General features: G+C 36.7%; 1 protein-coding gene and 1 long non-coding RNA gene across 2 annotated transcripts in view; one reads left to right on the forward strand and one right to left on the reverse strand.

The window, feature by feature from the left end:
• LOC107133826 (putative ankyrin repeat domain-containing protein 19) overlaps positions 1-2976 on the reverse strand; it is a 10789-nt gene extending 7813 nt beyond the window's left edge. The window contains exons 1-2 of the mRNA XM_048797747.1: positions 2971-2976; positions 2636-2809 (exon numbers count right to left, since the gene is read on the reverse strand). Coding sequence (XP_048653704.1) covers positions 2636-2809; positions 2971-2976 — 180 coding nt within the window. The remainder of the gene's footprint in view (positions 1-2635; positions 2810-2970) is intronic.
• A 1726-nt stretch (positions 2977-4702) lies between these two features.
• Positions 4703-16603, forward strand: LOC125614880. Its single transcript, XR_007345452.1, has 4 exons — positions 4703-5032; positions 7489-7494; positions 13473-13478; positions 16593-16603. It is a non-coding gene; the product is annotated as an uncharacterized LOC125614880 (long non-coding RNA).
• Positions 16604-18022: the final 1419 nt, after the last annotated feature.

Raw genomic sequence — 18022 nt, forward strand, 5'->3', positions numbered from 1 at the left:
AAAGGGAGAGATATGGGAAATTGCATGGAAATGGAAGGAGACCCTCAGGGTTATACAAAAGTACATACAAGAGGAAGTGAGGGGAAAGGGAAAAATAATACAAGGGGGACAAATGAATGACAGTAGAGGGGGCAGAGAGAGAAGAGGGGAGGGGAGGGGAGGGGAGGGGGGATAGTAGAGGATAGGAAAGGCAGCAGAACACAACAGACACTAGTATGGCAATATGTAAATCAATGGATGTGTAACTGATGTGATTCTGCAATCTGTATACGGGGTAAAAATGGGAGTTCATAACCCACTTGAATCAAAGTGTGAAATATGATATATCAAGAACTATGTAATGTTTTGAACAACCAACAATAAAAAATTTTTAAAAAAGACCAAATAAGTGGGTATTCAGCTTCTCAGCCTAGGTAGGTGAAGGAGAAATTTCACCAAAATTAAATATTGGACATTCAAAGAGACTTAGGGATTTCAAAATTTGAGTACAAAAAAACTGAAGAAAGAAAGTGCCATAGCCCATAACCAATGGCTGCCAGAAGTGGATTTGGCACAGACTTGTTGACTTACAAGGGGGAGTAAAGGAGCTTGCATTGCAAGCTGCATCTTTGGAGTATCTTGATTCAGAGAAATCTCACATCAGAAACACTGACTAAACTCATGTGATCCAGAGACTGCACTAGATGCTTAAAAATCATGCTCTGTTGGAAGGGGAAAGGGGAGTTCTATTCATTTCTCCTTTGTGTTTGGCAGCTCAAAGACCATCTGAAAGGGGCCAACAATATGAGTGGTTGAGGGGGAATGCAGTCAAGGCCTAAATCCAGAAAGGCTATGCTCTGGGGCTCCAGTGATTGTAGAATCATCCCCCATGAACCACAATTAGATTTCTTGGGAGGCTTCTGAGAACCAGATCCATTGAAGAAATTGTCTGCTGTGTAGCCTAAGAGTAGGTCAATCTAGTTTCTTCAAAGAAAGCCAGGTGCAACAAAACCTAATTAGACCAGAGGCCAACTAGATCTCAGTGCCAGCAGCTAGAACATCCCTTAAATAAAGCTGCAGAAGTGGTAGCCCAGGAGTGCAACAAACTGGTCCTAATGGACACTACTAACTCATCCCACTTCATGCAGGAAAGAAGAAAATATCTCTTATGTAAAACAGCTTCAATCTTAGACCACTCCAACTAGTAACAAAAAAACAAAAAAGCAGGAAGAGGTTAACACCCACTTCCTTTGCTCTATTAGTACATAACTAAAAGTTATACCTAATTTTAGTACATAATTTTTAGTTGTAGATGGACATAATACTTTCATTTTATTTATTTATTTTTTATGTGGTGCTGAGGATCAAATGCAGTGCCTCATATGTGCTAGGCAAGTGCTCCACGACTGCATAACCATCCCAGCCCTCTCATTCTCTCTTATCTTCTGGTAACAACCAAATTCTATTGTTCTCTCTCCCTCTCTTCCAATACCTTTTTTCTTCTATTTTCCTTATCTTCTTCTAAACATTACTGCCAAATATCTTCTGCACTCTCTCTGTTCACTTTCTTATAAATCTTAACTAACTTTGTAAGACATTTCTTTTTTTCTACTTAACTGCATTTTTAACATTGTAGCTCCTGCCCCCCCACCTTTAATTCTAATACAATTGTTAGTATTGTAGGTTATATGACTGACACCTGCTATTGGCTTTAAAGCCACAGCTAGTTCATGGTTATTGTTTATAATTTGACAATTGCTAAATTCACTACTCCTCTTTATGGCTACATTAATATTGAGACATCAGAGCAGGATCTAGGTATTAATGTTAACTCTGTGGTATATTATTTGGAACAGTTATCACTACTATTTCTTTCAACCCTATTCTGTGATGTGTTGAGAAGCCACAGGGACACTAAGAGTTCACAGGTTAAAAAATGTGCTGCTGAACTAAACATTCCCTGACATTACTTTAACCCAAACAAGTGAGGAGATAAATCCCCTGAACTATCAACAAGAATCCAAGGAGGAACAAAAGAGAGGAAACTCGGAGCCCATGCACATAAGTTTGTCAAAGTAAACCAAACTACCATTTATAATTATAAAACTATAATAATAATTTTAAAAGAAAGAAAATTGCCAATTTCTAAATTCTAAAATTTAATCCCATTTCAAAGATTTTTATAGTTTGTTATACAATCCAACTTCTTTTTAATTGATAAAAATACCAAGAAAAGTATGAATTCTTTATAAAAATATACTATAGTACAAGAGTTGTATATTTATTTATTGAGGAAATATAGATCATCTGAGCGAATGCTACATTTTGCCAGCCGCAAACTAGAGAACACTCATCTATGCTATGTAGGAGGCACTCTCTGCCCACCACACCACACAGTAACATGGCTCAAAGGGGATCTCATTTGGTTCCAGATTTCTGCCTTAGTCATCTTAATTTTAAATATGGACACAATGCTTAGATGTAAATTAAATAAATTCATGAGATAAAAATGATGAAGAAGATGGACAGAAATTTCAACAACTGTTACTATTCTGATCAAGAAAACCCTGCTTAAAAATCCACATTTGTTGAAGAATGTCACACTTAAAACAAACGTATTTTAAATATTTTGGAAATAATCATGTTTGGTGTATACCGTAGTTCTGGCTTCTATATTTGCATTGAGTGAAAGCAGTTTTTCTACTAGTGTTGTTTTCTTCAGAGAAAGAGCAAAGTGAAGAGGAGTTTCATTTCGGTTGTTGCAAGCATTTGGATCGGCACCATTTTCTAAAAGGATAGTTGCACATTTCTCTTCCAGATATTGTAGGGCCTGTTGGGTTTATACCAAGAAATAAACTGTAAATTTTGACAATCCAAGAAAAACATTTCATATGTTTTACTAATTAATCACATTAAATAGAATTAATCACTTTTTCTTCTAAGCATTTCTATCATTGATTTTTTTTTGCAGATATTCTTGGCTACATCTACCTTCATCAATGCTGTGTTGCCATCACGGTCACAGAGGTGAATATTACACTTTTTCTTCACTAAAAAAGCCACCAATTCTGGGTGGCCAAAGGCACAGGCATAATGTAGAGCAGTCCTATGAAGGCAAGAGGCTTTGTTAGAAGTTCATAAAGCATGCTCTCAAAATACATGATTATTTATGCAATTATCAACATTAAATAGTATGCAAGTCCTCTACTATTTTCTAAAGAAAGTACAATATTTACTAGCTGTTAGTACACACTAAGTTAATAAATGAGCAGCCTATTCTGTTGATTTTTTCTTTTGTCTTTCTTTTTTGGATACTGCTAGGGACTGAAGCCAGGAGCACTCAATCCAGGAGCCATATCCTAAGGCCATTTTTATTATTATGATTTTTTTTTAATTTTGAGGCAGAGTCTCCATAAGTTTCCCAGGCTGTCATTGAACTTGCAATGCTTCTGCTTCATTCTCCCAAGTAATTAGAAATATAGGCATGAGCTACTGGGTCTGGTCCCATTGATCTCTTATTTTTGATTATTTTGTTTTTTTTTTTGGTGCTGGCATAGAAACCAGGACCTGGAGCCTCCTAGATAAAGTCTCTACCATGGAGCTATATCCCATCCCAGAGTGTCCTACTTGCCTAGAAAGAGCATGGACCTTGAATTTAGCTCAACATTTGCTTGAATTCTACTTTAACCTCTGTGACATGGTATTTAGTTCTCCTATCCATCAATTTTATCTCCAATAAAATACTGATTAAAATTAGTAGTTACCTACTGAGATGATAATGTGATGCTTAAAATTAAAATCTATGTAAAATGTTTGAACAGTTTCTAGCACAAGCAACAGCTCAATAATTGTTGGCTATTGTAATTATTACTATTACTATAAATCAACAGAGTATTTCACTTAATGAAGAAGTACTATTATAGTGATTTTACAAATATCTTGTAGGGACTATGTATTTCAATTAGTCTTAGATGCTCTTTTTTTTCTATCATTTTGACATCACTGACATTAGAAAGCCACTACAAGTATAATGGCAGCATTCAATTTTTTTATTCATACATGAAATAAAGGACCATCACACAGTACCTTACCTTAAGTGAAATGTGATACACACAAGAGGTCTACAGTGGTTATAGTCATATGAGTGGCATTTAAATTAATTTTAGTTGTTAAAAAACTATAGGTAAGGACAGATGAACGATAAAACAATAATAAAAGACCAAATTAAAACCATAGTAATCCTTGCTTTTCTTTTTTTAAAGTAATTTAAAGCTAAAGGAAATGTAGGACTCAAATGAATTAGCATGGTTCGATCTATTCAATATTTAGATTTACAGGATATACATAAATCATGTATTTCCAATGTTCAGTTTTTAACACTGTCTTAACTTTTAAAATGGGCAGTTTATAATTTCCTACCACCAGAGTGCTTCTGTTTAAAATGGAAGAGGAAAAGTTTTACTTGAAATTGAGTCCTATCTCTGAAGTTTTAAATTTCTGATCAATCAAACATAAGGCTTTTAAGGAAGAGTTTTAAGAGTCATTATGTCAATTACATACTAGGTATTCAGAGTACGGGTATAAATGAATAAAATAAAAGAACAGATAAGTATACTTGAGTTCAGTTTTTTAAGCAAAAATTATGAAGGAAAGCAATAATTTGGCAGTAGTAATAACCTTTATTACTTGTTCTCTTTTTTATCAGCATGCCACTAAAACAGAATTATTAACCTATAATTGCATGTATGTAACAAAACATATCTATAAGAAATGTAATAATATCTATAAGCACAGATGAAAAGTTCCCCTTTGCTTCTACATAGAAATGTACTAGAAGAAAACACAAATGCCTCTTTATACATTTTATATTGGCAAGAATTTTCCTAAGAAAGAAAGAACTGAAAAGAAGACTTCTTTTTTTCCGACCTCTTTTAAAAATCTTTTTTTTAATTTATTTATTTATTTAATTCTGGTGCTGATGATTGAATGCATGGCCTTGAGTTTGCTAAAGCCAAAATGACTTATATTGGACAATGTACTCTTTTTCCAGATGGTCAAGTAACATATGAATATAGGAAAAACATATTTGTGTTTCTGGTAAGAGAATGAATTTAATTTTACAAGAAATGAAATATATTTCAGAGCTACAAAATTTTGAGGATGCAGAGAAGTTGTACTTACTCTGCAGCTTAAGGTTCAGCTACTTAAGACTCATTCCTCAAATAGATGATTTGATGCTAAGTTCTGTGCAACATTTAGAAAGTATATGTTTCTACCCACCAATTTTAGTATACTAAATATTCTTTCAGATATTTTCATGTTTTGTATTTTATCCTGACGTACTCACTTATATTTTGGCTGTTGGCAAAGAAGTAATTCATAAAAGTTTACAATGTATTTTGATACCCAGATTGGCAAGACTTTGTCTACTACATAAACATTTTTGTAGTGTCATCATGATCTTAAATACTGCAAGCAGGTGGGACTCAAAAATGTTATAACCCTGATATTTTAATTAATTTTTTATTTTAAAATGTTTGTGAAATTGGTAACCATAGAAACACATGGAGACAATGAATATTCCTTTTCACAAACACTGTCACTAAGGCACAGACCTACTATGGATAGCCTTTTTTCCCTTGAGAACAAGGCAGAGCAAGGGACATTAGGGGAGAATCAGGCAGCTTGTGTAGCCTGGGAACCTTCTGTTTGCTGGTCTCTTGTTCTTCTGACTGAAGGCCTACACTGCCTGATCCTGTGGACCAATGCTCTGCTCTCTCTGTTTAAATAAACAAATAAACAGTAAGAGATAACTTCAGAAAGTATATTGGAACAGGGGAATCAACAATTTTGTGCAGAAAGCTTTTGGCACATTTTTTAAAAGTGTAATCTGCCTGAAGTGGTACAAAATTAGGAAAGCAACATGTGTTTGATGCTTAGAAAGTGGGAAAGCTGCCAGTGAACTCTATTGTCTGCTCTCTTGAAAAGTAACTTAAGTGAATGAAATATTTGCAAAAAATTCAGGGCTATTCAACAAGCCTTGCTATGAAGTTGGTTGGCTAATGAAGATGACATCAAGTTATCCTTCAGAATTTGATGAACTAGTGAGTTAGGCATGTGAGAAATAAGTAATATCTAGTGAGGAGTGAAAGTGTTCCTCCTAAATGTACTAGTGTGAATTAAGGTAAAAAACAAAAGAACAACAACAAACGTGGAGCCATGTTCTTAATTCAAAGAGTTCTAATAAAGGTTCCTCAGTAGACAACAGATGGTGGGTTATATTTGAAGAATTTTTTTTAGTCCTCTTGTTGCTATATTATGAGTAATATTTTTTCTCATTATGCACTTTTCTACAATGTATGTGACCTACTTGTGAAAATGTGTACATTAACAATAAACTGCTGTATGTACTTAATCGTTAAACAATTAGTTTAACAATTAGGAATTATATGCCCCTGGAAACCAGCTACAGATTTGTTTTTGTTTTACTGCTCATTAAGTCTGCCTGGGTGCTAGACATCCAAGGTTTGCAGGTACCTGGTACAGAAGCCTCCATGGGGGTATGAAAGTCAAGTATCCTGTTGAAAGAAGGGTTGGTCTCACTCCTGCTCTGCCCCCATGGGCACAGCTTCAATAGTGAAGACCCATTACCCTGCTTTCCCCAGTTGGCCCCTTGCCCTTCAGCCCCTGACTTCCCAAATCCCATACCTGCACTTTCTGTCCGTGTCATCAACGTGTCTTCCACGAGTTAGGAAATATTTCACTTGAGGTAAGTCACCATTTCTGACAGCCTCGTGAAATTTGTAAACCTTATTTTCCAAGCGGTAGGCAACAATTTTCCTCCAGGCGGAGTTCATTGTGAGGCATTGTATACTCGCTCCCCTAGGGGGCTTCCTCTGCCTCCAACTCGGATTCTTGGAACTAAAGATTAGCTGAACTAAATCGCTGCAAAGCGCCCAACAGTATAGCCGCTGCGAAATTAGTATCTCTCCACGGTAAAATAGCCGTTGCCAGGCAACACCAATAAACAGAACGTTTTTTGGGGTCATGGCCTCTTGCTGGATAGAATCAGCTAGGCCACCAGTGATTGGCTCCTGGCAGATTCACCACCTACTAGTCAGTTATTGGCTCTTCTGTCCAGTAGTAGATGGAAGTGTAGGATATGCCGTATTATAGGTGGCGCTAGAGCGGAAGTAAAAGTGGTTGCCTCAGGCCCAATACATCCAATATTGATGGGTGAAGGAAAGTTTCACCTTGTCATCACAGCTTGCTGCTGCTGCTGCTGCTTCTGCTGCAGCAGCAGAGATAGAGCTGGATGAATTTTAAGCCTCATGGTGGCAAAACAAAACTTACTGAGCATGGTGCAAGGAGAAGACCTACCTGAGCTTATGGAAGGACAATCTGTGGCATGTAGATTCACTACCTCCAAGGCCACCCTGCTGCACCCAACATTCATGGCAGGCCACCTGGAGTCCCCAAGACCCAGGGGCCAGTCTGCAGTTTAGAGAGGGTAGAGTGATGTTTGGACTCACTCTCTTTGGGGGCTATACTCTGGCCCAGCTCTTCTTTGGAGTCCCTGGGTTCTAGCTTCCTAAGCAGCCCAGAGTCATGGCTTGAGATTTTCCACCATGTTGCATGCCCTGTAGTATTCCAGGAAGTACCCTGCCTGAGCTGGAGCAGACACCCACAGGCTAAGAATGAGATTCTGCCAGTTCAGCTGTCCCTGTGTCACTGGGGATATCCCCTCCAAGACAGCTGCACTTTCCAAGCTGTAGTTGTTTACCTCCATGAAGGCTGAGGACACTGGGATGAGGCTCCAGGTGATGGCTCAAAGTCTGAACTTGTCCAGGCTACCTGCTCTGTAGCCTTCCTGACACCAGAGGCTGATGACTGGGTAGATCAGAACATCAGGATGCTGAATGCCTGGTCTCCAAGAAAACTAGCTTAACACAGTCTCCTCAAACCTATATATCCCTCCCACATCCACTTGGTTCCTAGCATGGCTCTAGAGGAATTTAGCACATGCAGTAACAGAGACACAAACTTTTGAGGAGAAGCCAGTAAATTCTCCAGATATAATAAAAAGCATTTCTGCTTGCCCCCTGCCCCTTCCTATTGGATTAGCTTTCCTTATATGCTTTCTTCTGTTTAATTTCCCATTTTAAATCTGTAATCAGTCCATGATTTATTGTGGATCATGGTGGCAAGGTGTAAAGCTTAGGAAAGACTTTTTTTCCACCGATATTTATTTATTTATGAGGAAGGAAGATGGAGGGCTAGAGGGAGGCAACATCCTGTATCGCTCTGTGATCCAGATCTCACTTAGTCAGAATACTGCATCTCTGAGAGTGTTAGAAGACCCCTATACACCTGATCTCTGCAGAAATCACCAGCACTGTGACGCTGCACAGGGTTCTGGGCCTCAGTTTTAGAGCAGGACACCTGGCATTGGAGCAGGACTCAAAGCCCAAAGTTCTAGCCAAAGCAGGGTTCATGAGCACCTTGGCAGAATCACCTATCAACACATCTGCAGATCTCCAAAACTTCACTCTACTCCCATGCAGGTCACTCAGCTGCTACCTACCCACAGCACAACACCATCGCCCAGCTTCCCCCGCCTCACCAGACTCGCTGGCACTGAAAGAAGACTGCCTCCATCTTGGCTCAACAGTCTCACCATATTAGGTGGGGGCAGCTCCCAGATCAGATCTTCAGCAGCCAGGTACCAAAATCCCAACCTTCCCCACTCTCCAGCATTGTTAACCCAACATAGTAGCTGCCCAACACAGGTGTGCAGTGCAACCAGGGAGCTTCCCACGGGAGCCCCTGTGTGAGAGGTTCCTTAATTGAGAACTGCTAAGGGAGACAGGATGAAAGTTTGGAGCCTAACAGAGAGACCAGGAACTGGGGAATCTCCAGGCAAGATACGGAGATAGTACCAGGTGCTCAAGTCATAGAAGTGACCCCTAAAAAGAGACTCATGATGTGCAGTCTCCCTGCAGGGATTGGCAGGAGCTACTCCCTGCTTCCAGAATCCCTGCACCAGGACCAATCTTTCCATCCTGGTTACCTCCACCCTCCTGAGGGCACAGACATCACCTTACAACAGACAACCCCTTCTATTGGATGAGAAGAGAAACATGAAAGATACAGATCTCTAAAATTAGCAACTACCCTGGTTTCTTCCTTTGAGATTTTTTTTCCCCTCTTCTACTCCTCTATCCTCTGGCCCTCACATCCCCAACATATGTGAAAACAAGAACTTTGCATGAAATAGGACTTAGAGGACTGAGTCATCTGAATAATATAGTATAGAGTTATTGTATCTTCCCTTTTTTTCTTTTCCTTTTTCTTCTTTCATTTTTCTTTCCCCTTCCATAATTTGCTATTTTAACATGTGCATTTTTCTAAATACATATGTGTGTTGGTTTTATGTACTCTACTGTCTTCCCAAGTACTTGTCTACCCTAAATTACTTCCTGTCTATTCTCTTGCTACTAACACTCTCCATTAGATTTCTTTTTTTACACTTCCTAAGGTATATTAACTCTATATGCTCACATCCTGCCTCCTCAGGATATCATCTTATACTCCACCCCCAGTTCATTGTCCACCATCAGAAACAGTAAACCTTTTTACAAAACTACTGATTATATTTTAGATAGTAATTGAGTCCAACATTTCTGTACATTGAGACTAAACTGTAAACGTCTTAATAACAACAAGTTATTCATAGGTGGTATATTGTTGATATTGGGTTCTGTTAACATTGTCCTTCCCCACAAAGGAAAAGACCCCCACAAAGGAAAGGTCTTGGAACCCTACAAGAGCACTACAAACCTATACAGTAAAACCAATAACACTCCAGACCCACAGAGATGAAAAGGAAGACACATGAGCAACATGAAAAGAAAAAGAAAGAAAATGCCCCAAATAAATCAAGACACCAAATTATTAGAATCATTGGCAGCCACATCAGAAGAAATTACAGATAAGGAGTTCAGGGTGCACATGGTTATAATGTTCTGTGAACTCAAGGAAGATATAAGAGAGCAAATACAGGCAGTGAAAGAACACTTTGACAAAAAGCTACATAAACAAACACAGGAAGCAAAAGATCATCTCAACAGGGAGATAGAGGTTCTAAAAAAAAACAACAACAATAACAAAAAAAAATCCAGAAATACTAAACCAAATTGAAAGCTCAAATTAAAGTATCACCAACAGAATAGACCACTTGGAAGATAGGACATCAGACAATGAAAGAAAAATATATAATCTTGAAAAGAACAGAGGCCACACAATGATAATGATAAGAAACCATGAGCAGAACAGTCAAGAAATATTGGATAGCATAAAAAGACCAAATTTAAGAGTTATTGGGATAGAGGAAGGCATAGAGGTCCAAATCAAAGGAATGAACAATCTATTCAATGAAATAATATCAGAAAACTTTCCAAACATGAAGAATGAATTGGAAATCCAAATTCAAGAAGCCTACAGGGTGTCAAATATAAAAAGTCACATCAGATCCACACCATGGCACATAATAATGAAAAAGCCCAATATACAGAATAAAGAGAGAATTTTAAAAGCCACAAGAGAAAGAAATTAGATTACATATAGGAGAAAACCAATTAGGATAACAGCAGATTTTTCAACATAAACCCTAAAAGCTAGAAGATCCTGGTACAACATATATCAAGCTCTGAAAGAAAATGGGTGCCAACCGAGAATCTTGTATCCAGCAAAATTAAGCTTTAGACTTGAAAATGAAATAAAAAACTTCCATGATAAATAAAAGTTAAGAGAATTTATAGCTAGAAAACTGGCACTGCAAAACATCCTTGGAAAAATATTCCATGAATAGGAAGTGAAAAACAATAATAAAATCATCAGACGGAGGTAGTAGTACCCTAAAGGAAAAGCTAATCAAAGAAGAAAATCAAGTCAAGTTAAATAACAAAAATAATCAAATATGGCTGGGAATACAAACCAGGTCTCAATAATAAACCTAAATATTAATGGCTTAAACTCACCAATCAAAAGACATAGGCAAGCAGATTGGATTAAAAAAACAAGACCGAACAGTATGCTGCCTCTAGGAGACTCATAGGAAAAGACATACACAGACCAAAAGCGAAAGGTTGGGAAAAATCATACCACTCACATGGACTGCAGAAGCAAGCAGGGGTTTCTACCCTCATATCAAATAAAGTAGACTTCAAGCCAAAGTTAATCAAAAGGGGTAAAGATGAACATTACATATTGCTCAAGGAAACCATACACCAACAAGACATAACAATCATAAATATATATGCCCCAAACAATGGTGCAGTTACGTTCATCATACAAATTCTTCTCAAGCTGATATTTATTTATTTGTAATTAATAATTTATTTATTAATTAATGGGGATTGGACCCAAGGTACTTTACCATGAGATACATCCCAAGACATTTTTATTTTTATGTTGAGACATGGTCTCAGTAAATTGTTGAGGCTGGCATGGAACTTGTGCTTTTCCTGATTCTGTCCTGGATTTCTGGAATTAGAGGCATGGCTTACTTTTCTGGTTTCACTTTTTAATAGTATCATTTTTATTTTATTTTATCAACAATAATGCAGTTTATATTAGTTTTAATTAGTTTTACCTGATAGTAGAATTCACTTTGATTATGCACTTGATATATCTATCATACATAGATGGTATATAATTTCTCATTTTTCTGAGTGTACATGATGCAGAATCATATTGGTCATGCATTCACATATATACATACAGTAATAATGTCTGTTTCATTCTACTATCTTTCCTATCCCCTTATCCCCTCCCCTCCCCTCCCATCACTTCCTTCTACCTAGTCTAAGGCAATGCTATTCTTGCCTACTACCCCCTGCCTTATTGTGGAATTAGCATCCGTATATTAGAGAAAACATTTGATCCTTGGTTTTGTGGGACTGGCTTATTTCGCTTAGCATGTTATTCTCGGACTCCAACCATTTTCTGGCAAATGCCATAATTTTTCTCTTCTTTAAAGCTGAGGTATAGTCCATGAACTATGTGTACCACATTTTCTTTATCCATTCATCTATTGAGAGACACCTAGTTTGGCTCCATAGTCTAGCTATTGTGAATTGAGCTGCTGTAAACATTGATGTGGCTGTGTCACTATATTATGCTGATTTCAAGTCCTTTGGGTATAAACCAAGGAATGGGATACCTGAGTCACATGGTGGTTCTAGTCCCAATTTTCTGAGGACTCTCCATACTGCTTTCCATAGTGGTTGCACCAATTTGCAGTCCTACCTACAATGTATGAGTGTATCTTTTTCACCACATCCTTGCCAACTTTTATTGTTGCCTGTATTCTTGATGATTGCCATTCTGACTGGAGTGAGATGAAATCTTAGAGTAGTTCTGATTTGCATTTATTTAATTGTTAAAGATGTTGAACTTTTTTTATACATTTGTTGATCAATTGTATTTTTTCCTCTGTGAAATGTCTGTTTGTCCATTTATTGGTTTTGTTATTTTTTTCTTTTTTCTTTTTCTTTTTTTTTTTTTTTTGGAGGTGGATGTGATAAAGATTTTCTCCCAATCTGTAGGCTCAATCCTCATCTTATTGTTTCCTTTGCTGAAAAAAAAACTTTTTAATTTGAATCCATCACATTTATTTATTCTTGATTTTACTTCTTACCCTTTAGGAATCTTGTTAAGGAAGTCAGATCCTATACTGACATGGTGAACATTTGGGCCTATTTTTTCTTCTATTTCTAGACACTTTAGGCACAGGGTCTCTTTTCTAGTGCCTAAGTCTTTGATCCACTTGAGTTGATTTTTGTTTAGGGTGAGAGATAGAGGTTTAATTGCATTTTGCTATGTGCCAATTTCCAGTTTTGCCAGTACCACTTATTGAATAGGCTATCTTTTCTCCAGTGAATGCTTTTGTCACCTTTGTCTAGTATGACATAACCATATTTATGCGGGTTTCTTTCTGAGTCCTCTATTTTGTACCATTGGTCTACAAGTCTATTTTGGTGCCAATACCATGCCATTTTTATTACTTTAGCTCTGTAGTATAGTTTAAGATCTGGTATTGTGATGCCTCCTGCTTCGCTTTTCTTGCTAAGGATGCCTTTAACTATTCTGGGTCTCATTTTTCCAAATAAATTTCATGATTGTTTTTTTCTAATTATATGAAGAATGTCATTGGAATTTCAATAGAAATTGCATTAAATCTGTATAATGCTTTTGGTAGTATGATCATTTTCACAATATTAATTTGGCCTATCCAGAAGCATTGGAGATCTTTTTATCTTCTGAGGTTTTCTTCAATTTCTTTCTTTAGTGGTCTATAGTTTTCACTGTAGAGATCTTTTACCTCTTTTGTTATATTAATTCTTAAGTATTTTATTTTATTTTTTTGAGGCTATTGGGAATGGAGTCATTTTCCTAATTTTTCTTTCAGTGGATTCTTTGCTGACTTATAGGAACACGTTTGATTTATAGGTGTTTACTGTATATCCTACTACTTTGCTGAATTCCTTTATTAGCTCTAGAAGTTTTCTGGTGATATTTTTTGGATCTTCTAGATATAGAATCATGTCAGCAGCAAATAGTGATAGTTTGAGTTTTTCTTTACCTATTTGTATCCCTTTAATTTCTTTATTTTGTCTAATTGCTCTGGGTAGAGTTTCAAGGATGATGAATAGAAGTGGTGAAAGAGGACATCCTTGTCTTGTTCCAGTTTGTAGTGGGAATGATTTCAATTTTCTCTATTTAGAATGATGCTGGCCTTGGGTTTAGCATATATAGCTTTTACAATGTTGAGGTATGTTCCTACTATCCCTAGTTTTCTAGTATTTTGAATATGAAGGTGTGCTGGATTTTGTCAATTGCTTTTTCTGCATCTGTGGAGCTGATCATATGATTCTTGTTTTTAAGTCTATTAATTTTAATTCTATTACATCTATTAATATGATGTATTATGTTTATATTTTTATATGTTGAACCAATCCTGCATCCCTGGGATGAATCCCACTTGATCATGGTGCACTATCTTTTTAATATGTTTTTGTATGTGATTTGCCAGGATTTATTGAGAATTTTTGCATATATATTCATCAGGGATATTTGGTCTGAAGTTTTCTTTCCTTGATGGCTCTTTATCTGGTTTTGGTGTCAGGGTGATATTAGCCTCATAGAATGAGTTTGGAAGGGTTCCATCCTTTTCTGTTTCATGGAAATTTCATGGAATGTCTTGAGAAGTATTGGTGTTAATTCTTTGAAAGTCTTGTAGAATTTGGCTCAGAATCCATCTGGTGCTGGGCTTTTCTTGGTTGGTAGGCTTTTGATGGCATTTTCTATTTCATTACATGAAATTGATCTATTTAAATCATGTATGACCTCCTCATTCAGTTTGAGTAGGTCATACGTCTCTAGAAATTTGTCGATGTCTTTCTATTTTATTAGAGTATAAATTTGCAAGTTTCCAATTTTTTCTGTATTTCAGACATGTTCATTGTGATATTTCCTTTATCTTGTATTTTAGTAATTTGAGTTTTCTCTCTTTTTGTCTTCATTAGCATGCCAGGGGTTTATCTATTTTATTTAGTTTTTCAAAGAACCAACTCTTTGTTTTGTCAATTTTTTTTCAATTGTTTGTTTGTTTCAATGTCATTAATTTCAGCTCTGATTTTAATTATTTCCTGTCTTCTGCTTTTGGTATTGATTTGTTCTTCTTTTTCTAGGGCTTTGAGATGTAGTGTTAAGCCATTTATTTGTTGGCTTTTTATTCTTTTAATGAATGCACTCAATGCAATAAACTTTCCTCTTAGTACTACCTTCATAGTGTCCCAGAGATTTTGATATGTTGTATCAGTGTTCTCATTTACCTCTAAGATTTTTTTTTAATTTTATCCTTGATATCTTCTACTATCCACTCATCATTCAATTGTGTATTATTTAGTCTCCATTTGTTACAGTAGCTTCTATTTTTTTTTAATTTTATCATTGATTTCTATTTTCCTTCCATTGTGGTCTATTAGAATGCAGGGCATGAGCTCTGCTTCTTTGTATTTACTAAGAGATGCTTTGTGCCATAAGATATGATCTGTTTTAGAGAAGGAGCCATGTGCTGCTGAGAAGAAAGTATATTTGCTCATTGATGGATGAAATATTCTATATGTGTCTGTTAAGTCTAAGTTATTGATTGTATTATTTATTTCTATAATTTTCTTTTAGTTTTTGTTTGGAAGATCTGTTCAGTAGTGAGAGAGGTGTGTTAAAATCATCCAGTATTATTGTATTTTGGTCTGTTTGACTCTTGAAATTGAGAAGGGTTTGTGTGATGTACATGGATGCTCCATTGTTTGGGGCATAAATATTTATAATTGTTATATTCTGCTTATACATACTTCCCTTCTTTTTCTCTTCTGATTAACTTTGGTTTGAATCTACTTTATCTGAAATGAGAGTGTAAACTCCTACTTGTTTATGCAATCCATATGAGTGGTAAGTTTTACCCATCCTTTCACCTTCAGCCTGTGGAAGTCTTTGCCCATGAGGTGAGTCTCTTGAAGACAGCATATTGTTGGATCTTACATTTTAATCCAATATGCCAATTTGTGTCTTTTGATTGATGACTTTAGGCTATTAACGTTCAAGGTTATTATTGAGATATGATTTGTATTCCCTGTCATTTTGATTTATTTCTGATTTTTGATTTGTCTTAGTTTCTCATTTGGTTGAATGTCACTTTACTAAAGATCCTACCTTTGCTGGTTTTCACTTTTTTCCCCCCACTTTATTCTCAAGGAATATTTTGTTGAGAATGCTATGTAGTGTAGGCTTTCTAGTTGTGAATTCTTTTAATTTTTGTTTATCATGGAATGTTTTAATTTCGTTTTCAAATTTGAAAATTTTGCTAAATATAAAATTCTTGGTTGGCATCCATTTTCTTTCAGAGCTTGAAATATATTATTTCAGGACCTCCTAGCTTTGAGGATCTGGGCTAAGAAATCAGTTTGGATCTGAATTGTTTCCCCCCCCATATGTAATTTGATTTTCTTCTCAAAGCCTTTGGGATTTTATCTTTATTCTCTGCGTTAGTCATTTTCGTTATAATGTGTCTTGGTGTGGGTCTGCTGTAATTTTGTACTTTTGGGGTTCTGTAAGCCTCTTGTATTGGATTTTCCATTCCATTCTTTAGGTTTGAAAAAATTTTCTGCTATTATATCATTGTAAGATTTTGGATTCCTTACATTTGTATCTCTGCTCCTTTATCTATTCTGATAACTCTTAAATTTGGTCTTTTCATGTTATACCATAATTCTTGGATGTTATGTTCATGGTTTCTTAACATCTTCTCCACATGTTCAACTCTACTTTCAAGGTTATATATTTTGTCTTCATTGTCTGTGGTTCTGTCTTCCAAGTGATCTAATCTGTTGGTGATACTTTCAATTGAATTTATAATTTGGTTTATTGATTCCTTCATTTTGAGGATTTTTATTTTTTTAACTCTTTATTGAAGTGGTCTTTAACATCCAGTATGTTTCTTTGATTTCTCTCCTTATACTACACTTCACATATCAGTTTAACCATATAAGGTCTGAACTCCTTCTTAGACATTTCTTCTACTGTGTTATCAGTGGCTTCTGTTGTTGAAGCATCTTGGTTTGTTTGGGGTGCTTTATTCCCTTGTTTTGTCATGTTGTTAGTGTTCTTTCCTACCTAAAAGTATGGATCTAAGTCAAGATAATTTCTACCCTGTAGACCTATAGTGTCCCTGAAGGTTTCAAGTGCTTTGCCTTTACTGGTAAGACCAATAACAACAGGACCCAATGAACACAATAACTTAACCTTATAACCTAATTACTCCCTTAAACCTAATAACTCCCACTAAGGCATCTACTGCTTTCTCACATAGAAGCAAAAATAATTAGTTCAATAACTATCTATAGTATAAACAAAATATTTGCTAAAACAATGTATGATTAAAATGGTAAATGAGAGAACAGAGGTAGTGTAGTATGCAATATTCATGAGGGAGGAAGATAGAAGCTAGAAGTAAAAATTCACAGGAAGTGTGGGATAATAACCGACAGAGATTGACTTTTGGTTGGAGAAAGAAAGTCCAAGAAAATAGAAAAGGTAAAGGAAGAATACAAACAAAGAGAAAAAAATAAAGACATAAGAATACAACAAAAATGCAAAACACCATTCATATATCATTGTCTTCCACACACTGATGCATAAAAAACAACCTGTTCCAAATATGGTAGAGAGATTAGTGAATTAAAAAATAAAATAAAAATAAATCTTGCTGTAAAGTCGAACTGTCAGTGTTCATCAGTTTCTCAGCCCTATCTCTGACATCTCTTGGGATCACCAAACCCAGATCAGCCCTTGCAAACCCAGCCTCTATCCCACCAATCTGAGCTTCAGATACCTCAGGATTGGCCACGCTGCAGTCCCAAGATCTCAATGCTGCTCATACTTGCTGAGAGACCACGAGGGATACACTCATGCAAAGGAGCAATTCTGAGATGCAGCAGCAAAAGACAATGGCCACCAGCACTCTCACCAGGAAGATCCCAGGCTCCCCCAAACCTTCTCGCACCCCCACACTGGACCTGCATGTCCAAGCAGGAGTCCCCAGACAGAGGCTCTTGTGGTGGTAGACCTGCTGGCACCCAGGCCCCTACACTGGCTGGTGTCCCCAAATGGGTGCAGAAACATGCAACCAAACCTTAAGTCTCCATCGAAGTAGTCCTCTAGGCTAAGGTAGCAGTGATAGTGGTGGTGGTTGCTGGCAGGGAGTCAGCAGTAGTGGTGGTTGCAGCCATAGCTACAATAGCAAGTGAGGGGGCATTGTCTCTAGGTGATCTCCAAGGTCAGCAGCATTGTAGGCTTCAGTTGCATCCAAGGCAGTGGTTTCCTTCTGTGGCAGTAGCATCCAGAAAGAAGACCTCCATATGATCACAGGTTGGGAGCAGCGGAATCAGAGGCAGCAATGGAGTTAGCAGTGCAAGTGGCA

This window comes from Marmota marmota, unplaced genomic scaffold (genome assembly GCF_001458135.2).
Source record: "Marmota marmota marmota unplaced genomic scaffold, marMar, whole genome shotgun sequence".
Lineage (NCBI taxonomy): Eukaryota > Metazoa > Chordata > Mammalia > Rodentia > Sciuridae > Marmota > Marmota marmota.